Consider the following 26,525-nt stretch of genomic DNA (forward strand, 5'->3'; position numbering starts at 1 on the left):
CTGCCTCAGAGCAGTGCTGGCCCCAAGCAGTCCTGGTGACCTCGTTTCCTTGTGGCCAAGTGAACCCATGTCCTACCTGGTCATTCAGCACTTAGTGAATTAACACAGAAAGCTGAGCAATACATTTAGTAAAGGGTTTTGGTGATAGAAACTTACTTTCCTACTAAGACACTTCATGCACACTTGTTGCAAAATGGACTTATTTTAGAATAAAAGTAGCAAAGGCAGCCAAGTTTCACTTTCTGTCAGGGATGAAGACTTTCACTGGTTCGCTGACCTTCCTCTTCTTTCTGGATCTCTCAGAACTTTGCTGACTGCACATGAAATTCATTCTTTGAATCTGTGAGAATCACCAGAGAGAGGCAGCATTCAGCAGAGACTCTGGTATCTGCACAAGGCACACGGGACAGACCAAGCCTTAACCCCCCGAGCGGCGAGCAGATCCAAACCTGCCTTCCTGCGGGCCGGGCTAGCCCTGCTCCAAGGCCCTGCGGCCAGAGCGGAGCCTGGCATTCCGGCTCTCAGGAGCTGAGGCCCCTGGAGGCAGCCAGGTTCAGGGACAGTTTCTTGGCTCTCTTTAGCTAATTCAGCACATCTAGCTCTTGAGAAAAAGAGCTGTCAAGAGGTGGGGCCAACTAGGAGCCATTAAGGGTCAGGAGAGATCTAGGGCACTGATAGCTTTAGAGGCAAATATAATTCAAGTCACCTTTTCAGTGAACAGAATCATGCAGTCTTACCTTTTTTAAACTATAGGTTCAGATTAACAAGGTGGGACCATGACCTTCTTTCTGCTTGTTGAGAATTATGTTACTGACTAAAGAGAATTCGGTTAGTGAATCATCATGGACATATATTTCTCCATTGGGCTCAGCTTTGGTAAAGAAAGATTTTAGAATTTATTTTTCTTTAACCGAGCGAACAACTCGATGTCAGACAATCCCTAATGCCTGGAATTCCAAGACAGGCATGGAGGACATTTTTATAGTTTCCAGCCACTAGATGGGAGAAAAGGTTTTTCCATGTTCTTTGTTCTTTCTTTGGAGGAAAATGAAATAAGATACATATTTTTAAGCAAGACTTGTCAGAATATCTAGTAGAAGTTCCAACATTATTCTTTTCTTTTGTTATAGGTACAGGTTGTTATTGTTGACATGCTTTTACTACAAAATAATGGAAGTATCAGTAAAGCAGCTAAGTACCATTTAGAGCCAAAGATTGGTTCTACAAACACCTAATTTCATCACCAGTTTTGCATTTTAGAAAGTAGTTGAATTTCTGATCTCAGAAACCACAAATTCCCTTTGGCTTAAACCAAGACATTGGCTATATGGAACACTAAAACTCTGAGAAAATAATTAGAGCTGCTCATTAAGTAACTGGTTTGCTTAGATATACAAAAGTTTGAAAGGTCTGCTGTAAAGTAAGAAAATAGCAACATAAAAACCCGAAGCACAAAAGCCAACTTCTTTATCTGGGAGGTGAATTTGTTTCAGTGTAGCTGTAAGAAAAAGTACTTGGTAAAATTCTAGCTTTTCTAAAAATGTGCTTGGGTATGCTTTCCATTCAAATGAAATTATCCCCACTTCTATCAAGTCAGGTTACACTGGGAAGAAGAGAAGATGGGTGTACAGGTTGGTCTGATGGTTTGATAGTTTTGTTCTCTTTTTCTTCTTTGCTAGAGTCAACCAGAGTTTTGTTACAAGCTTCAGAGCTTTAATTTTATTGCAGTGAGTTCACTGAAACATCTTCATAATGTATACAAGGCAACTAGTGAGGTCTGGGAAGTTCACTGGTTTATAGAAAACTAGTGGGTTCGAAAGCAAGTATGTGATCAGTTGGGGTGCTTCCTAACATAGATAAATAGTCTGTGTTCTGAACTGTATAAGCCCACAAATTTATCCATACAAAGCAACATTTGAGAAACATTTTTCAGGTGTGCTCCAACTCGCTGAGTTTGCATCGTTGATGCCAAAGCCACCCAGACAAGCATTCCACTGGAGGTGTCCAAGTTAAAAACCTGGGATTTATCCATGGCTACTCCATCATCCTCACCCTAACGTCTAACTAATCACTAATTCCAGTTGAGTCTACCTCCTTAATATCTTTCAGATCCATCCATTTTTCTCTCTTGTCCTGCCTCTGGTTTACCGTAGGCCAGTATCATCTCTCCCAACTCCTGAATCTCAAACTGCCATGCTTCCTGCCTCTCCAATCCACTCTCCCACTCCGGAGCCTAAGTAGTCTCTGTTAAATCGACTACATGGCTCTCCTGATTCATCACCCATGTTAGTGACTTCCCATTGTTCTTAGGACAAAGCCCACAGTCTCCATGGCCCTTCCCCATCTCTGCAGCTCCATCTTGCCCAGACTTCCTTGGCCGACTGCAGTTCTCACATGGCCCCTGCTCGCCCCACTCTGGACTTGGCCTCTGGTGTCCACTCCCACGCTCTGCTCCTGCCCTGTCACTGGGTGCAGGGAATTATTGGCCGAATGAATGAATGTGTTCTGTGCCGGCACTAATACCGTGTCTCTGGTAATGTAAAAGTGCATAAGACACAGTTGTTTTCGAGGATTGAATCTTGTAAGGGAGAGACATTAAGCACATGACTGCAAAATAAGGCAGTGCAACGTAACAGAAATTCATGCATTCAGCAATTATTAATGGAGCACCAGCGCTGCGCGTGGTATTGTTCTGGGTGCTTGGGGCGCATTAGTGAACAAACGAGATAAAAATCCTTGCCCTGTAGATTTTACAGTCCGGCCATGTTACTTTTTGGCTTAATGATTTCCTATGGCATCTCACCACTTTTAGGCAAAGTCCAAAGTGCCTCCCTTGGCTTTTCGTACACCATCGGTGGTTCTGGGAAAGGGGGGGCCTTTGTGGGGGCCGCTACCGTCTGAACACCCCCAGCTCGAGTTGCCGCCTGCCAGGGGCCAGGCTGTGCCCAGCAGTGTCCGCCGCCTCTCCCCCATTCTGTCTCTCACTCTGCCTGCTGTTTTCTCAGCCCCCACGAATGGAAAATGGCCCATCATGGCGGATGCGTGTGTGTGTGTGTGTGCGTGTGCGTGTGTGCGTGCGTGCATGCGTGTGTGTGCGCTGGGGACAGGAGCATCTTCCTAAGGAATGAACGCAGAGCTGCCGTCACGGTCTTAGAGCCCCTCTGTGCGCTGTTAATGGAGTCCCAGGAGGTTAGGCACTTGCCTGTCTTGGTTACAACTTGCATATAGCAGGGCCTGAATATTTCATTTTCTTCCTGTGAATGAATGAATGAATGAATCTGTCCTCAAACAACACTCTGCCTGCTGCATAGAAAGGTGTGGGGAGGCAGCAAGTGGATGCGGGCTGGTGAGTGGTCAGGCGATAACCTTGGGTGCCCGTGCAGGAGAGACGGCAACAGTGGGAGAAGTATCGAGAAGGCAGAGGCAGTAGGATGACCAGCTGGACACAGTGGTCAAGGGGAGGTGGGCAGGCCAACAATGACTCCCAGTTTCTGGTTCAGACAACCTCAGGGATGGAGGGACTGTTCTCTCAGGCAGAGAACAGTGAGCGTTTTGAACCTGCTGCGTTGGGAGTACTTGAGAAACCCCAGGTAGAGATAGGGGACCGGCAGCAATGTACGGAAGTCTGGGGCTCGGGGTGGCCGTCTGGGTTGGACAGGTAAATGTGAGAGCCGTCAGCGTATGGGGGCTAGTTAGTGCCGTGGGTGTGGAAGAGCGTGCTTACTGAGAGAGGAGAGCGCGAGAAGGGAAAGGCGGCCAGGACACAGCCGTAAGGAGCTCCAGCACTCAGGGATCGGGTGGAAGAGCCGACAGAGAAGGGTGCCAGAGACAGAGGTCTAGCTCGTCCTACAAAGAGAGCCAAGCCAGAGAGGTTTAACAAGAGGGAATAGAGAAAATAAAAGCGATGAAGGCTTTTTTTCCCCTGTAGTGTCAGGGGTTGCTGAGAAGTCAAGGATGATAAGGACTGAAATATGTCTACTTGATTTAGACAGGGAAGTTACTAGCTGCATTGGAGTTTGGGGGGCAGATGTCACTCTGAAGTCAGTTGAAGAATGCATAAAAAACTAAAGACATTGAGACAGCAAGTATGCAAAGTTTTATAAAAAGTCAAGAGGGAGTGACCAGCTCAACCTGGGGAATTTAGAGAAGGCCCCTAAGCATAAGAGAAACATTGAGATGGGTCTTAAAGTATGGGTTCATTGCATTGGAGATGGGGAAAGTGGGTGAGAGAGGTCATTCTAGGTGGAAGGTTCATTCAGCATGTCTGAAGCACTAAGGTATGGAAAGACATGGAAGGTGCATGCAACAGTGAGAAATGTCCCTTTATTAGATTGGCCCTTAGGGTGAGGCGTTACATGTCAACACTCTCCTGTTAAAAATGTAAATTCCCCTGTAATTATTACTCAGTATGATATTAGTGTAAATTAACTTAGCAAATGGTCTCACAGGCTTTGGGAAGCAGACAGATAAGTATCAGCACAGAAGAGCAGTCAGGGCACCGTGCTTTGCATTAGGAGGTTGATCTGTCTGGGGAACAGAGCGGGTGGGCAGCCCCAGACAACCAGGAAATACCGTGAGAACTTTTTGTGCCTGGGGTGACAGTGCAGAGAATTTTGTTTATTACTTCAAAACTGTCTGCCAGGTCAGATCTGGCAAAATGTTTTCTGTTTAGAAAGCCAGTCCTTGCCAGCATAGATGTATATATAATCAAGTGTTAAGTATGGAATCTCTGGACTTAGAAGTTCCCAGATCAAGGACATTTATGGTTCAGAGAGGGTTTGTGCTCTTATAACTAAGTTATAGCCCTGATGTTAGTTGCAAATCCTCTCCCTTAAAATGTATCTTTTTTGCACAATGAAAGGTAGATCAACAGTGATTATCCAATAAATGCTATTAGCATGAATGGAGCTTGTTGTTAACATTGTGATGAATGAGTGGTTAAGAAACCAAACGCTTAGAGGGAATGCTGACCTCCAGCTCCAGTGGAGCTGTGAGCTCTCTGGTGTGCTGGGAAGTGTCTCTCACATTTTCCTGGGATTTATGAAGAGTTTGCCCACTGATTTAGGGTTCTGGACCATGTTTATCTCTATTTGGGAGGTAAATATGTAGTCTCCTTAGAAATCACATATTTCCATTAATCTCTAAAGTTTATTCTATCAGTTCTTCCTTCCTGCACATTTTCTAATGCATCATGCGGCTTTAAAAGTTCCATAATTAATTCATTTACTCAGCCAATGTTTGGGGCACCTTCTCTGTGTCAGATATTGTGCTGAGCACGAAAGACATGAAGCTGATCAAGACATACTTCATGTCCTCCAGGAGATTATGGTGGGGAAACAAACCGGCTACAGATGAAACGGGAGTCATGTGTAGGGTACGGTGAAGCTTCCAAAAAGATCTTATCAGCTCTTCCTGGGGAGGCCTGGCAAGGCTTCAAAGAGGATGTGAAACCTGAACTAAGAATGGCGAGATGAGCAGACATTCACCAGGCAGATGGCATTAGAGAGAACATTCTAGACAGAAGCAGCACAGGGAAGGGACAGAAAGCAGAATGGCCCTGGAGGACTGGGACGCGTTCAGCGGGACTAACAGGAAGGACACAGGGCGGCAGGCTGGGTCAGACAAGGCCGTCCTCCCAAGCTTGGGTTTTCTGTGCTGTCATGGACCGCCTCCACAGAGTGCCCAGAGCAGGCGTGCTGTGGGAAGGTCCTGACGGCAGCAGCGTGAGGGCTGAGCCGGGGCAGTGAGACAAGGAGAGGGAGGCTATTGCAGGAGGACTGATCCAAGGGAGGACAAGGGCCGCAGCGAGGGCAGACGGGCGGGCGATGGGGGACAGGGCGGGGGGGGTCTGAACCCGGACCCTGATACATCCTTGCCACTCACTGCGATGGGCACAGAGACGGCAGAGGAAAGAAAGGAGTGAAACCAAATGACAGGACGGTCAATGGTGCCACTGATCAAGACGGGAAGCAGAGGAAGCTGAGGGGGTGGGAGGTAGAAACAAGGTGGGAGGGTGGACGGAGCAGTGACTGACTCTGGTTTCGAGATTCTGCGCTGGAGGTGGGCTCTCCAAATGCAGACGTCCCCCAGGGCCCGGGCTGGGTGATCTGGAGCCCAGGAGGAGGGAGGGCACTGTGCTAGGAGCACAGAGAGAGGGTGTATTCACTTCACATCAAAGACGGGCCGTTACCCGAGCGCTGGCAGGAAGGTGGTTGACGTGGCTGTAGATACAGGTACCTCTTTAAACAGGGGGCAGGAAGTTGAATGATTCGTTCCTGATGGGCTTAGTTATTCCTACAAAGTAGAGTTCAGGTCATCTGTTTAGAAAGGGGAGTCGATTGTCATGGGTGGCATTGAAGACACTTACATGGTGTAAGCATGCAGAGTGGAAAGGAGCCACTGATGGACTTTCAGAACTAATAGTTATTGCTTAGGGTCCAGGTAACTTTAAGACACAGTACCTTCAAATGAAAAAATGTAACTCTGACATATTAAACATTTTGCTCTTCTTTTTACAACCATTTGAATGCTTACAATAGACTTGCTAAGAACATCACAAATGTTATCTCATTTATTCCTTGAGACAACTATGTGAGGACAAGAGAGAGGCTTTTTATTCCTCTCACAGATATAAAAACTGAAGCTCAGAGAAATGAAATGACTTGTCTACTTCACACATTTAGTAAGTGGAAGTCTTGAACAGAGGTTTCCTGACTTCAAATTCAGTACTTTTTATAATCTGCTTTCAACCCAAAGGGGAAACAAAGATAGAAGAACTCAGCCATCAGAACTCTGGGTAGGGTTCCTGCCCTGGGCTTCTGTCTGAGGCTGACCACTGTTGGGCACAGCCTGCTGGGACCGCAAATGATAAGCCAAAGCTGAGTTCATTAATCTTCCTTTGTGACCAATTTTTCCTCCTGACTTTTCAATTTCTGTTAATCACCATTTCCCAGTCATCAAAGGTGGAAAACACAGTCACCCTAGATTCCTCTCTCATTTCCTAATGCCTACACAGCGCTCTTGTAATGAGTACGTGAAACAGCACAGATGGAGCACCTGGGCCATCTCCCACGTGCAAGTCATTCAGCGCCTGGGGGCTCTTGTCATTCCTACTCCAGCCAGACTGGATCCTGAGAAGGGCCACCGAAAGATGTCCATGTCCTAGTCCCTGGACCCTGTGAATAATACCTTATACGGCAAAAAAGACATGGCGGGGGGCGGTCTCTGCAGGGTACCTGAGTGTCTTGAGATGAAGAGGTTATCCTGGATTATCCAGGTGACCCTACCCATGAGCATGTGTATCCTTACAAGAGGGAAGAAGAGGGGGACCGGAACACTGACATATGAGGAAGAGACCGTGTGACCCCTGAGGCAGAAACTGGAGTGATGTGGCCATAAGCCAAGAAATGCCAGGGTTACCAGAGGCTGGATAAAGCAGAGGACCAATTCTCCCCTAGATCATTTAGAGAAGTATGGCTTGATTTCGGCCCAGTGACTGAGTTTTGGATTTCTGGCCTCTAGTGAGAGAATACATTTCTGATGTTTTAAGCCATGAGATTTGTGGTCATTTGTTACAGCAGCCCTAGGAATCTAACACAGTTATTCCCCCAAAACACCTCATTCTTTCCCCTCATCTCTATTTCTTCCATGTTTCAGAAGACAGAAATCTTCTATTATTAATACTTACTGTCTTAGGTTTTGAATAATTCTTTCAAGGTCAATCTCTAAAAGTATTTCATCCACAAAGTCTTTCCTATTTCTTTAATCTGATATGAATATTCTTTCTTGAGCAAATACCCACAGCACATTTTTTGTAATTATGTTTTCCTGACAGCATTAATATTTGTAAACAATTTGTCCATTACCAAAACAGGGTTTTAAGTTCTTTAGGAATTAATTTGTATTAATGTGATTTTTAGACTCCTTGCAATGCTTTACATGGTGTCTTTTACACACCTCAGTAATTCTTTTGCTATCTATCTGAACTACCTACAAAAGTATTCAATTACACAGTTATTCACACATCCTAAAGCTGCACTGTCAATCTGGTAGCCATTAGCCATGCGTGACCACTTAAATTTAGTCAAAATTAATTAAAATTTAGAATTTGGTTCCTCAGTTGCCTTAGTCACATTTCAAGTGTTCAGAAGCCACCTGTGGGTGCTCAATTCAAGTGCAGAATAACCACATATCAGACATCACAGATACAGAACACTGTCATCGTCACTGAAGTTCTCCTGCACAGAACTCCTTCACAGAGGCAATCTGTGACTAATCCAAGCAGACAAGTTTCCTAGGGACCGTGGTGACAGTAGAGAAATTAGAAGTAAATTTTCCTCAAAAATGCAAAGACCTATTACTGTAAAAAAGTCACAATTTTCCAAGATTACTTTATCAAATCAATGCAATCCCAATCAATATCCCATTAATATGTCTTTTGGAACTGAAGATGATTCTAATAGTTGTCTAGAAGTGAAAATATACAGAAAAATCTTTAAAATACTGAAAAAGAAGAACTATGAAGGGGGAAAAGAGTTGTTTTTCCAGACTGCAAACACAGAGTAATTAAAACACAACAGCAATAAGAACAGACATATGAATCAATACAGTAAAATACAATAGCAAGTCTAAAAACAAACTATCTAGGATTTTTAATTTATGATAGAAATAGCATTCAGATTAGCAGGGAAAGGGTAGCAATTCAACACCAACAAAATGGGAGGACTCTCTCACACCAGGAAAACAAAATCCAGCTAGCTTAGGGAGCCAAAAGTAAAAACTAAAATTAGTTTATTAGAAGAAAATGTATCAATAGAAAAACTTCTTAGAAGAAATTATGGAAAAACATGTTTATAGCTTTAGCATTGCAGAGACCTTTTTTTATGTTTATTTTAATGTTTATTTTTTTTTAATGTTTATTATTTTTTAATGTTTATTTATTTGGCCGTGCCAGGTCTTAGCTGCAGCACGTGGGATCGAGTTCCCTGATGGGGGATTGAACCTGGGCCCCTTAAGGGGTGCAGAGTCTCAGCCACTGGACCACCAGGGAAGTTCATGCAAAGACCTTTTTAAGCAAGATATAAAATGGAAAACCATGGAAAGTTATCCCATGTTCCTAAATTGGAAGACCTAATGTTGTTAAGCTGTCAGTACTACCCAAAGCAATCTACAGATTCAATATAATCCCTGTCAAAATCCTAGTGACTTTTTTTTTTTTCAGAAATAGAAAACTTCATTTCAGAATTCATATGAAATCTCAAGGGACCCTGAATATCCAAAACAACCTTGAAAAAGAAGAACAAAGGTATAGGCCTCACACTTTTAATTTCAAAACAACTACAAAGCTACAGTGATCAAAATATTGTATTGGCCTAAAGACAGACATACAGACCAAGAAATAGAAGAGAGTCCAGAAATGAACCCTCACATATATAGTCAAATGATTTTTGACAAGGATGCTCAGAAGGGATGCCCAATGGAGATTGATTTTTGACAGAGGAGATGCCCAATGGGGAAAGGAAAGTATTTTCAAGAAATTATATTGGTAGACCTGGATATCCATGTGCAAAACATACATACAAATATTAACTCAAAATGAACTGAAGACCTAAACATAAGAGCTAAAACCATAAATCTCATAGAAGAAAATGAAGGGGGAAGCCTCAAGACACTGGATTGGGCAAGACTTTCTTGGACATGACACCAAAAACACAAGCAACAAAAGAAAAAAACAGATAAATTTAACTTCATCACAATTAAAAACTTTTGTGCGCCACAGGACACTACCAAGAGATGGACTATACAACCCATGGAATAAGAGAAAATATTTGCAAGTCATATCTTGTAAGATATTAACATCCATAATATATAAAAAACTACAATTGCAACAAAACAATCTGATTAAAAAGTGGGCAAAAAAGAAAATATACAAGTGGCACAAAAGCAAATGAAAAAGATTCTCAACATCACTAATCATTCAGTTCAGTTCAGTTCAATCGCTCAGTCATGTCCGACTCTTTGCGACCCCGTGAATCGCAGCACGCCAGGCCTCCCTGTCCATCACCAACTCCTGGAGTTTACTCAAACTCATGTCCATTGAGTTGGTGATGCCATCCAGCCATCTCATCCTCTGTCATCCCCTTCTCCTCCTGCCCCCAATCCCTCCCAGCATCAGGGTCTTTTCCAATGAGTCAACTCTTTACATGAGGTGGCCAAAGTATTGGAGTTTCAGCTTCAGCATCAGTCCTTCCAATGAACACCCAGGACTGATCTCCTTTAGGATGGACTGGTTGGATCTCCTTGCACTAATCATTAGAGAAATGCAAATCAAAACCACAGTGAAATATCACTTTATACTCACTAGGATGGCTATTAGTAAAAGATAAGAAGAAAATAACAAGTATTGGGGACAATGTGGAGAAATTGGAACCCTTGTGCATTGCTACTGGGAATGTAAAATAGTGCAGCTGCTATGGAAAACAGTGTGGCAGTTCCTCATGTAATCAAAACTGTAATTACCACATGATTCCAACAATTTCACTTCTAGGTATATGCCCAAAAGGACTCAAAGTGTGAACTTGAATAGATATTTCTACACTCGTGTTAACAGCAGCATAATTTACAATAGCCAAAAAGCAGAAGCAATCTCAATGTCCAGAGATGGATGAATGGGTAAACAAAATGCAGTGTATACATACAATGGAATATTGTTTAGTCTTAAAAAGGATGGAAATTCTGACACATGCTACAGCGTGGATGAACCTTGAAGACATTATGCAAGTGAAATAAGCCAGTCACAAAAGGACAACTAGTGTATGATTCCACTTATATGGGTTTTCTAAATATACTAACAAGGAAAAATCTCTAAGACATATGCTAAGTGAAGAAAGCAAGTTTCAGGAAAAGATGCCATTATCCCATTTATGCTTTTAAAATATCCACAAATATATGCATAAATGTTTGTATATATGTGTATGTATATATACCATATATGCATACATCCCTATACATGTATATAGTGCTATCCAGTAGAAATAGATGCAAAACACCATTACAAGTCACATATAAAATTTAAAATTTTCTAGTAGGCACACTGTAAAAAGTAAAAGGAAACAGATGAAATTAAATTTTAACAATTATTTGATCCAGTATATAAAAATATTATTTTAATATATACTCAATATAAAATTGAGATATTTTGCATTTTTTATACTATGTCTTTACAATCTGGTATGTATTTTCCATTTACAGAACATTTCAACTCAAGTTAGCCACACTTCAAGTGGTTTACAGCCACATGTGACTACTGGCTACCATGCTGGACAGCACATCTTGTGTGTATGTTTTAAATTCAAAGTCAGTGATATGGACTATCCTTATTGGTGGTTTTTGAATTATCTGTGAGAATGTATTCATGTGTAAATTGTATTGGGTTGACCAAAAAAAAGTTCATTTGAGTTTTTTGAAACATCTTACAGAAAAGCCCAAACAAACTTTTTGGCCAACACAATATAATTAGTTACATTAAAAATTTGAAGTTCCGTATTTGTTTATTTTGTTAAAACTATATCTTTTATTAATTGCTATGTTTATAATCAACAATCTTTATCTCTTTGTTTTCCTTTATTTCAATGCGATGAAAGTTTTATTACATTATCTTAATTCGTAAACTGGGAAAGTAATAAAAGAACATTAAAAGCCTTAAAATCTGTGTGGTTTACCTTTTACAATTACAAAATATTCTAAACTATTATTAGATACTTTTCAATAGAAAAATGTCAGCTACTTTCCTACTTCCACATGCCTGAATAATTAACTATTAATTCTGTGGTAACTAAAGCAGAAATATAAAACACATATAAACACATTCAAGTACATACTTGAAGTAATTATAAAAATGAAAAAGTTGTTTTCAGTTTGTGGCATGTAGGAGGAAACGTACAGGCAATGACATGATGATGTTATTAGATGTACTAAACTTGACATAGGTTTGCTGATTCTTCAAAAAAGAGATGATCAGATAATAGATACAGAATTGGAAATGATACCCAGCTTCTCATAGACTTGCTATGTAGGTCATTTGCTTGAGTCTGAGTCTCTGAAAAGCGCTTCAGCAGGTGTTGAAAGAAACACAGAATAACTGTAAGTACAGAAATGACTCTATAGAGATAGGCCCCGTAAAACAAGACAGAAAAGGACCACTCTGGTATGAGGACTGTCTAAGGGGGAAGATCTCTATCGGTGTGATGTCCAGACCTTGGGTCATGACGGCCTGCTCCTGCTGGCAGGAAAGAGAGGGCGAAGCTGACCACACTTGGGAGCTTTGGCACCCCCGAGACAGTGCTTGCATACAAGGTGGAGGCAGAACGGCAAAGGTCCGTTCACTGAAAAGTCAGATCTTCACTTTAAACTGGCCCTAAGTTCACGTGAAGAAACAAAGGGAAAAAAAAAAAAATCTAAAAAGAAGTAGTTGAGTGTTTAGAGTGTGGATAGGTTTTATATGAGGGACAGACACCTAACTTTAAGTTGTATTTTGCTTTTTCAGCAAACAGTGAAACATTTTCCAAGTTTTAAACAGAAAATGAAAATAATCATACTTCTCTTTCTGATCTACTTTTATTTGCTAATATATTTGAATCCTTTCCTATAATTAACAGAACTTTCCATGGCATCAGTTCAGTTCACATCTAGTTATTTAACTGCCTGATTCCTTTTTCTGGATTTTATTTATCTATTGCAATAACTAGTACAGCCACATGGTATGAAATTCAAAATGTAAAGTAAAGGTGTACAGTGAGATTCTCCCTGCCACTCCATGCCCTGTCTAGAAGGCAGCCTCTGCTACCAGTTTCCTGTACCTCCTCCCAGAAGCTGCTCTGTTTCCATTTTGAAATTAACTGTGCAGGTGGCGCTAGTGGTAAAGAACCTGCCTGCCAATGCAGGAACCACAGGAGATCTGGGTTCAATCCCTGGGCTGGGAAGATCCCCTGGAGGACGGCATGGTGACCCACTCCAGAATTGTTGCCTGGAAAATCCCATGGACAGAGGAGCCTGATGGGCTACAGTCCATGGGGTCGCTAAAAGTCAGACATGACTGAAGCAACTTAGCATGCATGTACTGCTATAAAACTTAAACTGCTAGAAAAAAGTTCACAGTATCATCCTCTTTGAGTTGTTTCACTAGACCTGGATCAGGCCTGGACTGACCTGGTTGCAGGGTCACGCCCGGTCTCATAGCACACGAAGGTGGGGTTTCTTCCCGCTGCCTGCAGTTATCAGTTATCTTCCCCATCTGGAGACCCCATGTTTTCCTCCTGACTAAAGGAAGTGGGAGAGAACCAGACTGTAGGAGGGTAAAAATGAGGGTCGGGCAAGATTCAGGTACCAGGCTGAGTACCAGATTCAGGGACCAGGTATTCAGGTGGTGATGGGGCAGCAGGATGACGCAGTAGGCATGGGTGGCAGAGCGTCTCAAGGTAGTGAGGAACACAGATGTGGGACAATGAGCTCTAACCAGTATCTCCCACAGGTAGGATGAAGTGAGGGCTAAATCAAGGTGCAAGCAGGATGCTGTAGGTACACAGAGGGAGAAAGGGGATGGGGGGAGGGGCGTCATCAGTCAGTCCAGGGCTGCTTGAGCATGTCTGATGAGCTTCTCAAAACAGCACACGTTTTTCCCTGACTCATGAAAACCGAGAGCTGGGAGAATGCCAGACCCGTGTGCTGAAGCTCAGTCAGTAGGGAAGCCTTTAAAAACCAATATGAGGAAGAAGCACTCAGAACTTGCACACGCACAAGAATGTAGAGATTAATAATAAGTCCCCCAGCAGCTTACGACTGGTCTGTGTTGTGAATCTCAGAAACAAAACAAAACACACATTTTCAAAAGCTTTACTAATTAATTAAAATCGAGGCTGCCAGGCGTTGCTCGCCTCCAGGGGGCGCCATTCACATCACTGCCCGTGACTTTGGTAGCCCCTGGAATTGTGCAATGTCCTCGACATAACACTGCATGGCAACCCTATGTGGGCAATCGTCACTTTTTGGGTGACCACTTCCTAAGTTTCCCCATCACTAAATTTTTACTTGGGATACAAGACTTTCCTTTGGGCTAATATTTTCTATGATAAGAAGAAATCAGATATTTAGAAATATGAATATGCTTTCTTAAAACTGCAAGTTTGTTGAGTATAAACTGCAGTGTAGCTATGCTACAGAATGTGGCTAGATTATACATCTAAAATATGACATAGTGTGCACATTTTCCAACGTATACAGATTTTCCGTGATGGGGTAGGGCTGCTTGGTCTCAAATATTATTTATTCAGAAATGTAAGGCTATTTCAAATCAAGTCGGCCAGAGAACAGGGTGGAATAGTATTATTGTTGCAGGGCATCTGGCACATACATTGTCACTCTGAGGCTTTCAGATTTTATGATTCAAAGTTGAAAGTTTCAGAAGAAGAGTTTTCCTGATTTCCCCCCCCGGATGTCTGTTTTCATTGCCATTGTCAAATTCAGCAGGTTAAAGACATCTACCCATTTGGAAAACAATATGATGGTGGGTCACATGAGAGAATAAAACAACAATGTGAAAGAAGTCTGTGCATGTTTACAGTTATGCCAGCATGGTTCATAATTCCTGGTTCGAATATTCCTGGTTAGGAAGCAGCTAGCCAAGTGAAATCAAGAAATATTTGTCATCGTTAGATACAGTTGTGTTCTGTTCTTTGTGTTTTGCATTAATTGGTGAATATGCAGGCACTGATCTTTTTTAAGTTGTTGGGGCTGGGTTTTTTGTTTTTGTTTTTGGTGGGTAGGCATTGAGCTAGTTCCTAGTGGTTTTAGAGTTTACCCACATTTTCCCTTTTTGTGGAAATATTTACGCTGGGGATTTCCACTAAGGGAATTTGAGTTAATAGAGCTCTTTGGTGTGTGTGTGTGTGTGTGTGTGTGTGTGTGTGTGTGTGTGTGTTGGGGGGATGATGGAAGGGATATAGCAGCTGAGGCCATATTTCTATTAGTGCCTTTTTTTTCTTGCCCCACTCAGAGTGTTTCCATACACATAAGACTTAATCTAACAGGTTCTCATGGATATTATATATGTAAAATAAGGTCATGGATTTGAAATTGTTTGGCACAGTATCTGGTACATGTACATGGTACTCAATACAAATTGATTGTGTCTAGTTGCCTGATTTTGGTGAATATGTGGTTGCTGTAGATGAAATGTGCCCTAAACTGGCATACGAATTTTTTAAAATCTACCTTCTCTTGGGGTATGAGAAGTATACAGGATCTCTGAGTGATAACTGAAATTATATATTTAATAATAGTCCTCCACTTCAAATTTCAGCTGCAAACCTGTAGTGTTCCTATAAGGGCAACAGTGGCACTGAAAACTGAAAAGCATACAAACGGAGACATCCTCTCAAATCCCACCCAAGAAGCCATGAATAAGCTTCAAAAATTATTCATCTGGTTATTTTCACAGTATAGTGCAAAGACTGAGAACTAGGGGGCTGGGTTCCATCACTGACTTGCAAGTTTCCATCACAGTAAAAAAAAAAAAAAGGGAGGGGGATCATATTTGCCATGGACCAAACAGCAATGCTTTGAGGATTAATGACATAATATCTGTAAAGAGGTTGGAGCTCCTTGGAAAAAAGACACTACATAAATATAAAGTAGTATTAATATTTAGGCTTAGTCCACAATGTGAGACCTGCTTTCTCTGGCTCATGAGGTCACCAGCAGTTTGGTAACGTGTGCTCAGACACCCACAGAGAAGCCTTGTTAACTTCCTCGTAAGTGGGCCATAGAGCTAATCTGGGCCCACCTGGTGGGAGCACCCATGGAGGCCGCGCCCCCTCCTCATGGCCTCTGAGCGGGTACAGACAGAGCGAGCTGACTGCCTGGAGGAAGGAGCACTTCAGCAGCATGCAGGGCTTCCCAAGAATGCAGTGGGAGTTTGGGAATGTTTTGGCTTAGAATTAAACAAAAGTCCAGTCATATTGTATCTTGATTTAGAAGAAGGGCTAAATTTGCCTTTCTCAGACAAAGAAAATTGGGATTAAGAGTAGGAATGAGAAAGCTGCTTCTTGGAATGGTTAGTTTATGTCTTTAAAGGATTTGGAGGCAGACTAGGGTATTTCTGTCCTGGGAAAGCTGTGGTCTCCAGGGACTGTCTGCAGCCTCTTTGATGACTACTTGCTGTCTCCTCTCAGTGCTTCATCTCTGTGAACTGGTTATCAAGGGGTGATCTTGCAGAGATCTAACTGAATGACAGTAAGGTGATGAAATACATTCATTTCTCAGTTTTAAAAGATAAAGTTAATTTTGCACCTCAGGCATCAGAAACCACCATCTTCAAAAAATGTAAGGTTCATGAATTTACCAAAAGCACTAGGCACTTGATAGCTATTCTCAGGCTGTGGCCATAACATCGAAATATTTCAACAAGAGGTGGAGGATATGAAGAAATATTTCTTTTTTCAAAAGCTGGATGTTTTGTTTCTACATTGATGTAGGTTGCATATTCTTTTAGAAATGATCTGGCTTCTTGTCCACTGCTTTCTGTGGTACTTCAGACTGACTGATATTGACAATAGGTGCTTTTTTAGGAGGAAGGAAACAGAAATATTATTGCCTTCTAAACTGGGCAGTAATATCTACACGAATTGGAAAGCTTTTTCTAAATAAAATATTGACCCTAGTGGTTCTTTCTCGATGAGCAGTTCAGTCCTCATGCCAGACAGGCACGCGCATGGGCGGTGTCAGGGCGTGGGCAGGGTGCGGAGGGTGTCCCCCATGGAGGACAGGCCTGGCGCGAGGAGCCAGAGGCTGAGTGAAGGGGGGAGGGCTCACTGGCATGGGAGACTCTTGGGGCGTCAGAGCCCGAGCAGGGTGACATGGTACCTATACTGATGTGGGGAAGATGGCGAGGATGGGAGCTTGGTTACATTCGAGGGGATGGATACCATAAGAAATATGTTAAGTATAATGGGGGCCAGGTTTCTCACTGGTGGAGAAAGAAGTTACAAATACGGAAAGAGATAAAACCAGAATTTCTATGGGATTAGATGGGAACTGGTCGTAGAGGTGTGCATTCACGGATTCATCATAGGAAAATAATTGTGTCTTGGACAGTGGAGGAGGAGTGGGGATGAAGGCCTGATTACCATGGCATGCAAAGAGAAGAGAAAGGGAAGCGGGCACAGCAAGCGCAGGCAACTCTCTTGCAAGGTGGATATGATTTAGGTCACTAGAGAGAAGAAAGGCATTCCAAGCCAGAGAAGATTATTTGTTAAGTTATGGAGGCAGAAACGAACTTGGCTTGTTCTCGTGACAGTGAGAAAACTGCCTCAAGGGAGGGGGAACAGGTTGGGTAATAGTGGGAAATAAGACAGGTAACGTGGAGGCAGATCGTGAACAGCCTGAAAGCCAGATAGAGGTGTTTACGCTTGATGTAGTAGGAAATGGGAATCATGAGATATTTTGATTAAGGAAGTGATATGATGAGAGTTGCATTTAAAGAAGATGTGGGACGGAGCAGGAGCAGTGGGAGAGCTTGGAGGCTATGGCAGCAATTCAGGTGCAAGGGGATGAAGGCCTGGACTCGAGTTCTGGCAGTAAGAACAGACTGGAAAAGGAAAGCTTGGGGGAATTTTGATACCCGACTAAATAAATGATCTCAAGATTCTGTACCTAAGAGGATGAAGGTGATGCTGAGAGGCAGGGAAATTGGATAAAGAAAGCTGTTTTGGGTGTGGGAAGGAGAGGGCAGTGAGGAATAAAAAGACGAGCATCCTGGATTTGACACGATAGTGGAACATCAAGGTGGAAATGCCCAACGAAGATTAAAGATACAGAACTGAAGCTCTGTTCAGTTCTCATGGTCAGGGCACAAGATGAGACATTGGGAGCCAACAGCACACATGTGATGACCAAAGCCCCGAGGATGGATGAATCCTCTGAAGTAAAGTACGGAGACATCGAAGAGTATAGAGTCAGGACGTTGGAGAGGTTGGGCTTTGCCCAGAATTAGAAGCAGGCTGCTGCTGCTGCTGCTAAGTTACTTCAGTCGTATCTGACTCTGAGCGACCCCATAGACAGCAGCCCACCAGGCTCCTCTGTCCACAGGATTCTCTAGGCAAGAACACTGGAGTGGGTTGGCATTTCCTTCTCCGTTAGAGGCGGGAGAAGGAACAAAAGTAACAGAGAGAAATGGATGACAGCTCAGGAGGGTGGAAGAGAGTGAGAACAGTGTAACGTCATAGGAATAAGAAGGAACATTTAAAAGAGAATATACAGTCAACATCATAAAACAGATCAAGAAGAAAGAAAACTAAAAGAGTAAAGACTGTGAGATCTCTTATTGGAAAAGTCATTATTAGAAAAAGTGAAGGAAGGTGAAGATGAGGGAGAAAACCCACTTTCTGATTCAAAGAGCAGGTGAGACGGGGTGAGTAAATGGACAGGATCTTGTGAAAAATTGCGTATGGAGAGAGCACAGTTAACTAGAAGGATAATCAGGATCACGTGAAGCCTTCTTCTGCCTAGTCTGAACAACTTCATCCAAATTTTCCTCCTCACCTTCTACTGTGAGAATGTCAAAGTCTGGCTTTTGAACAGTCAGGATTGTGACACAACGCTCCCAAAACCAAGTGGAAGAATTTATCTCTGCGTGTTCTTCTAAGTTAATAGGAAAGTATCTTGGTGGACTTTCAAACTATCTTTTAAAAATATTTTTTTCCCCTAAATTGAGACTATGGATGTTCTGGCAAGAAGCTCCAAAAAGACAGAGTATGCATGGCAAGTTTAAAACATGCAAATACTTTCAGGTAATGTCATTATTACATTCAGTGGCCTTCTACACATCTGAAATATTTACTTCCAAGTGGGAGACTATGAGCTAATATTCTCTTCTTAAGACTATTCAGACTTAAATACTTTAAATGTGACTTTATAGTATCTTTATAGTATTATGAAGTATTTTTAATGTTAAAATTGTTAAGCAATATTTCACCAATTCTGAGAAGTCCTGTCTAAAGCAAGTTCTACCAAACCTTTATTCTTCAAACCAAAATGCTTAGAGAAAAAAAATGCATTGCTGGTCCTAAAAATTAATTCTTGAAATATTTATTTTTTGAAGAGTACATTTACTGATTTCTGGGTGAAATGGTACATTGACATGCCATCAATATTTATTTAGTTTCCTCCCCAAACCTCACTAGAGTGACAGTAAAGAGATTTAAGAGTAGAAACCCCAAAGGACTGGAGGAATAAGAGAGAAAACAACAGCAATGAGAGTTTGGAATCTGGAAAGCAGACAGATAAGAGGTAACTAATGTCGCTGGCAACGTAAACCAGCAGTGGGGCAAACCGAGAACCAGCCACATGTCCAGGGATCTAGAGAATTTCCAGCATCAGGTACTTTTGGAATAAGGAATGAGAAGGGTGGGTAGTGAAAGTGAAAGTGTTAGTTGCTCAGTGGTGTCTGACTTTTTGAGACCCCATGGACTGTAGCCTGCCAGGCTCCTGTGTCCACGGGGATTCTCCAGGCAAAAATACTGGAATGAGTTGCCATGCCCTCCTCCTGGGGATCTTCCCGACCCAGGGATCAAACCCACATCCCTTTTGTCTCCTGCATTGGCAGGCGGGTTCTTTACCACTAGTGCCATCTGGAGCTAACTAAAGAAAGTGAAAGTTGCTCAGTCGTGTCCGACTCTTTGCGACCCCATGAACTAGTTCATGGAATTCTCCAGGCCAGAATACTGGAGTGAGTAGTCTTTCCCTTCTCCAGGGGATCTTCCCAACCCAGGGATCGAACCCAGGTCTCCCACATTGCAGGCGGATTCTTTACCAACTGAGCTATGAAGGAAGCCTGGAGCTAACTAAAAACCTAGTAAAAGACATTTATGAAGCAGTTGGAATCCTCAGACCCCTTCTTCAACTTTGCAAAACCAAACAGTTGCCCACCCAGGGGTAAAGCTGGAACTTCCCTGGAGAAGGTGGTAGAAGGTGGTGAGATCTACATCACAGCTGAGGCAGAGTTGTGGTGCCGGAAACAGGGGGATTACGTGAAAGTGTGCACACTGAATGTAGAGCCTCAGCCCTCTATCTCTGTTTGGCCCCCAAAACACTGGTGACCAACAGAGATTGGGCAAAGTGACCAAGAGGAAGCATTTAAAAATACAGATGTTGAGCATTCCCCCAGAGGCCTGATCGTGTCACTCTACAATGAAGGCCCAAGAGCTCAGAGCTTTCTAGTCCTTGTACTTTTATGTATGAGCAGCCAACCAAGGACCGCCAGCCGTCTTTGACCTCTGAGGAGAGAGAGGTCGGGAAGGTGAATGAGGGTGGAGGAGGAAACAGCAAACAAATAGAAAAAACAAAGACATACAGAGGGAAGAAATGTATCTAGAGTATCAATATCCTCTGAGATAAGAGACCATTCTGTGAGCATGAACAAGAGCAGGATGCTGTAACTGTAAAAAGGAACACCCAGAGAACAACAACAAAAGGCTCTTGGAAACAGAAACACAATAGCACAAATAAAGACTCAACAGAAGAACAGGATCATGTTAACATGTTAAGAGTTATCCCTGAGAGCACAAAATGAAAGCACAAGGATACGGAAAATGGTAGAGAAAAGATTTTTTAAAATAAGTTAACTGTATACAGGAGGTCTGCTATCTAAATACCATACTAGGAGATCCAGAAAGAAAGAGTAGAGAGTTTTGAGCCGACATAATTTTCATCAAGGAAATAATTCAAGGGAATTTTCCAGAACCGAAGGAGCACCCAAGTTACCAGACTCAAATTGACCAGAGTGACAAACATAAATAATTAATTAAAATAATTAATAAAATTTCAGAAATCTGAGGAAGCAGCTTTCAGACAGGAAAAAAAAAATAGACAAAAGCTCAAAATCAGAATGACTTGGAAATTCTTAACAGAAACACCAGAAACTATATTTTGAGGAACAATGCCTCAGAATTCTCATGAAAAATAATTGTCCTCCTAAATCTTTATTTCTGGACAAACACATATAACAGTAAAATAATATTTTTAGAGCTTGAAGGATCTCAAAACCTTATCACCCATCACCCCTCTCTAAGGAAGTTATTAAAGGACAGGCTCCACAGAAACGAGGGAGAAAACCGAATCAGGGAACAAAAGGTCTAACACAGGAGAGGCAGAGAATTCCCCAGAAGCTGTGGGAGATTTCAGCAGGAGAGGCAGGCACCAGGCAGAGCAGTCATGCAGATTTGGTCAAAGGTGAAAAGCTCCAGGAAAACTTTCTCCGTGAGGACGAAGTTATTGCATCTGAGTATCTGAGAGGGGTCTTAAGCAGCACTGCCCGCAGATCTTTCTGTGACGATGGAAATGTTCTGCATTTGTACTGCCCAACACAGTAGTCACTAGCCAGAGCACTGGAAGTGTGTGAGCAGCTAAACTTATTTAATTAAAATTTCAATAGCCACATGTGGTGAGCGGCTACCATTTTGGACAGTGCAGGTCTAGATAATCTGCAGAAAGTTTGGAATTGAATTAGGAATAAGTAGAGAAAAAGCTAAGCAAATGAACAATTATTAACTGCAGGAAAAGCAAAAATTTACACAAGAAAGGAAAAGCAATCATGACTTACTGCATAACTCAGCTCTTTATAGAATTATATAGATGAAAGAATCTACTGAAAATTATTGGCATAACCCAAGTTATATTACATGTTGGGAAAGTATTAGGTGGCTTGTTTTATCTGACCTTCACTTATGAAAAAAGGTACAAATACTTTTTCCAGATCAATAATTTTACTTCTCTGCATTTGTGCTAAGTCGCTTCAGTTGTTGTCTGACTTTTTGTGACCCTATGGATCATAACCTACTAAGCTGCTCAGTCAATGGGATTCTCTAGGCAAGAATACTAGAGTGGGTTGCCATGCCCTCCTCCAGGAGATTTTCCTGACTGAGGGATCGAACCTGCATCTCTTATGTCTCCTGCATTGGCAGGTGGGTTCTTCATCACTAGCACTAGCTGGGAAGCCCTTTACTTCTCTACTATGTTCTTAATGGCTATATAGCACCTCATTTAATTGGTCTACCAAAACTTATTGAACCAATCTTTCATTGAGGGACACTTAGGTTGTTTCCAATTTGTAACAGTAACCAATAGGACTTTAATGTTAATAATTAATACCATGGATCACTGCTTTTTAAAATTTACCTGTAATGAGGCAAACTTTATATACTATTACATATACTGTTGATCCCCTGGAGAAGGAAATAGCAACCCACTCCAGTATTTTTGCCTGGAGAATCCCATGGGCAGAGAAACCTGGAGAGATACAGTCCATAGGGTCACAAGGAGTTGGACATGACTGAAATGACAGCACAGATATACCGTTGCATCTATTTTAAGTATATTATACATTTCTGGGAGCCTTGATACATGTATATATCCTTGTAACCACACTACAATCAAAGTAGAGAACACTTCATCACCTCAAAGTTGCTTTATGCTGCTTTGCGCTAAATCCCCATCCAACCCCCACACCTAGGGAAACATCAGTTTGTTCCCTCTCATTTTAGATTAGTTTTGCCTCTAGAATTTCATGCAAATGAAATCATATAGTATGTACTCTTATCTGACTTAAAAATTCATTCATGGTTTTGCACAGTTGTTTATTCTTTATTCTTATTATTGCTACTACTAATCCTTTGTGCTGAGACACTACAATTTGCTGACCCCTTGGCCTGCTGTTGGGTATCTGGGTGGTTTCCAGTTAGGAGCTACTATGAACAAAGCTGCTGTGAACATCTGTGTTCCAGTATTCCTGTGATTCCCTGGAGGCTCAGACGGCAAAGCGTCTGTCTGCAGTGCTGGAGACCCGGGTTCGATCCCTGGGTTGGGAAGATCCCCTGGAGAAGGAAATGGCAACCCACTCCAGTACTCTTGCCTGGAAAATCTCATGAACAGAGGAGCCTGGTGGGCTACAGTCCGTGGGGCCACAGAGTCGGACACGACTGAGCAACTTTACTTTATTCTTGTGATTATATGTTTTCATTTCTCTTGGATAACTAGGAGTGAGATTGCTGTACCATATAGTAAGCATATATTTAACTTCATAGGAAACTGACAAAATGTTCTCCAAAGTAGTTGTACCATTTAACATACCCACGAGCAAGATATGAAAATTCCAAAAGATCTACATCCTTGACAACACTTGGTATTCTCAATTTTAATTTTAGTCCTTCTAGTAAATGTAGACTAGTATCACATTTTGGTTTTAAATTTGCATTTCCCAGATGACTAATGGCATAAAGTATCTTTTTATGTCTTATTTGGCTATTGGTACATATTTTTTGCTAAACTGTCTGTTCATATTCTTGGGCATTTTTAAAAAATGGGTTGGTCTTCTTGAGTTGAAAATAATCTGTATAAATAAATCTGTATATATAAAAATCATATATTCTGAATACAAGTTCTTTGACAGATTTATGTAGTAAGGCTATTTTCACTCAGTTTTTAGCTTACCTTTTCATTTTCTCAGCAATATCTTTCTGGAAGAGAAGTTTTAAATTTTGATAAAGTTCAATATATCAGTGTTTTTCCTTTTATTGTTAGTGTTTTTAGGGAACTGCTTAAAAACCTTTTGTTGGACATTTTGTTTCCTCCTGTAAGTTTTATAGTTTTAGCTCTGCCCACAGTGGTATAAAATTAGAAATAAAGAACAGAATAAAATTGGGAAACTCACAAATATGTGAAAATTAAACAACATACTCCTAAATAACCAATAGGTCAAAGAAGAAATCAAAAGAGAAGTCAGAAGATTATTTGAGATGAATAAAAAAGAAGATACACCCATTTTTTGATTGGGTTGTTTGTTTTTTTGATACTGAGCTTCATGAGCTGTTTGTATATTTTGGAGATAAATCCCTTGTCATTTGCTTCGTTTGCAAATATTTTCTCCCATTCTGAAGACTGTCTTTTCGTCTTGTTTATGGTTTTCTCTGCTGTGCAAAAGCTTTTAAGTTTAATTAGGTTCTATTTGTATACTTTTGTTTTTATTTTCATTACTCTAGGTTTGGGTCAAAAAAGATCTTGCTGTAGAAATCAGAAAGAGAAAAACAAGTATCATATATTAATGAATATGTGGAATCTAGAAAAATGGTACAGATAAACCTATGTGCAGGGCAGGAAGAGAGATGCGGATGTGGAGAACAGATGTGTGGCCCTGGGCTGCAGGGGAAGAGGCGGGATGAACTGGGAGACTGGGATTGACGTGTGTGCACTGCCGTGTGTAAGCAGACAGCTAGTCTGTAGAGCTCGGGAGCTCAGTTCTGCCCTCTGTGGGGACCAAGATGGGTGGAGTGTGGGTAGGATGGGAGGAAGGAAAAAAGAGAGGGGATATATATATATACATATAGCTAATTCACTTTGTTCCACAACATCGTAAAGCAACCATGTGCTGTGCTGTGCTCAGTCACTGAAGATACGACAGAACAAAAATATTGCTAAAGCAGTGCTTAGAGGGAAATTTATAGGTATAAATGCCTAAAAGAAACTAAATTTCCAACTTAAGACACTGGAAAAGTGCAAACTAAACCTGAAAACAAGCAGAAGAAAGGAGATAAAGACTATATTGGAAATTTGCGAAATGGAGAATACAAAAACAAATATAGAGAAAATTGATGAATCCATAAACTGTTTCTGTGAAAGATCAACAGTATCAACAAACCTATAGCCAAGAAAATGAGAGGAGACTCAAATTATGAGATTCTCCAGGCGGGAATGCTGAAGTGGGGAGCCTCTTCTCTCTCCAGGGGACCTTCCTGACCCAGGGATAGAACCCAGGTCTCCTGCATTGCAGGCAGATTCTTCACCATCTGACCCACCAGGGAAGCCATCAAATTAGAATAGCAAAAATTACTACCGACTTAACAAAAATATAAGAAAGCATTATAAAGAGATACTGTATAAATCCCTTGTCATTTGCTGTGTATGTCCGTAGAGATAACATAAATGAAATAATAAATTCCTAGAAAGACACAAACTACCAAAACTGGCTCAAGAAGCAATAGAAAATCTAAATAGAGCTATACCAACTGAAGAAACTGATTTAATAAGTTTAAAATTACCCACAAAGAAAAGCCTAGACCCAGACGGCTTACTTTAATTCAAAGAAAAATTAATGCCAACTCTTCACAAACTTTCCCAAACAGTAGAAGATTGCTCCTAACCTAATATTACACTGGTTTTAGTATAATGATAACGTTGTATTCCTTCAGGTTATTATAGGCACTTTTTTTAAACCAAACAACACTCTCAGTCTTACTCCTTTAAAAACAACAACAGCAACAAAACTTGCTTCTTTTAGGCTAGGGTTTAATAATAGTAAAATCCAGAGTGTTACTACCTAAGATTACTCACTATGCTTTTCTTTCTGCTATTGTGTACACACACACACACACACCCCTATATCTATATATGGACTTCCTAGGTGGCTCAGCGGTAAAGAATTCACCTGCCAATGCAGGAGCTAGTTCAATCCCTGGGTTGGGAAGATTCCCTAGAGAAAAAAATGGCAACCCACTCTACTATTATTGTCTAGGAAATCCCATGGACAAAAGAGCCTGGCAGTCCACAGGGTCTCAAAAGAGTCAGACATGACTTAGAGACTAAACAATGACATTATATTGTTTTTTTCTTTATGTAAAAGTGATACATACACAGCTCATCAGAGTGGCTATTCCTACTCACAACAGGAAGAAAATAATTATCTGATATGTTAAAGAGTGATTCATATATGAAAAAAAGATGAGTTTTATGACTGATGGGAAAGTCAACCAACTTTCATTCCTTTTCATGGTAAACAGTGGATAACAGTGGTAAACAGTGGATAACAATTATATTCTGTAATGCAGACCAGAAAAATTAGTTGAAAAAAAATGTCCTATTAGACAAAAAGAAACTTTGTGAAAAGGACTATAGCCCTGTGATAAAGAGAATGATGTGTGGTTTTGAAGTCTGAATATTTTCTGTAGATAATGAGCCTCCTCCAACGTTTTCAATAATCAACTCCATTTCCAAGAATCTAAGATATTCTTGCCAATACTACATTGCATATATGGCATATATGCTTCATGAGATGTAATGATATGAAAATCACCAGCCTATACCTCAAAAATTCAAAACTTCAGAGTTTAGTGGGAGAAAATAGGGTTTTGAGTGAAAAGGCTCTTGTTTTAATCCACTGACTAGAATACATAGCAATTCTAAGGAATTTCAGAAAATATCTTTCTAGTCCACACTTAAATGGTACCATTTACTTTGGCACTAATATACTTTACACTCTAATTTCTCAAAAACAAATCATTTATACTTAAATCCAATGTTAGCACAAAAGGTAAGAAATGGCCTTCACACAGGGAAAGAAATGCATTCAGGTAAGCCATATATTGCTATATGTATTCTTTTGTGGAATTCATCAAGAAGAAAAAGGAACCCTTTCTAAGGGTACA

General features: G+C 41.3%; 1 protein-coding gene across 1 annotated transcript in view; it reads right to left on the reverse strand.

Annotated features, from left to right (window-relative positions):
* Window positions 1-235: 235 nt before the first annotated feature.
* The window catches only part of HORMAD2 (HORMA domain containing 2), a 52,611-nt gene continuing 26,321 nt past the window's right edge, over window positions 236-26,525 (reverse strand). Inside the window, exon 10 of the mRNA XM_065904872.1 lies at window positions 236-340. Coding sequence (XP_065760944.1) covers window positions 236-340 — 105 coding nt within the window. The remainder of the gene's footprint in view (window positions 341-26,525) is intronic.

Source organism: Muntiacus reevesi, chromosome 13 (genome assembly GCF_963930625.1).
Source record: "Muntiacus reevesi chromosome 13, mMunRee1.1, whole genome shotgun sequence".
Classification (NCBI taxonomy): domain Eukaryota; kingdom Metazoa; phylum Chordata; class Mammalia; order Artiodactyla; family Cervidae; genus Muntiacus; species Muntiacus reevesi.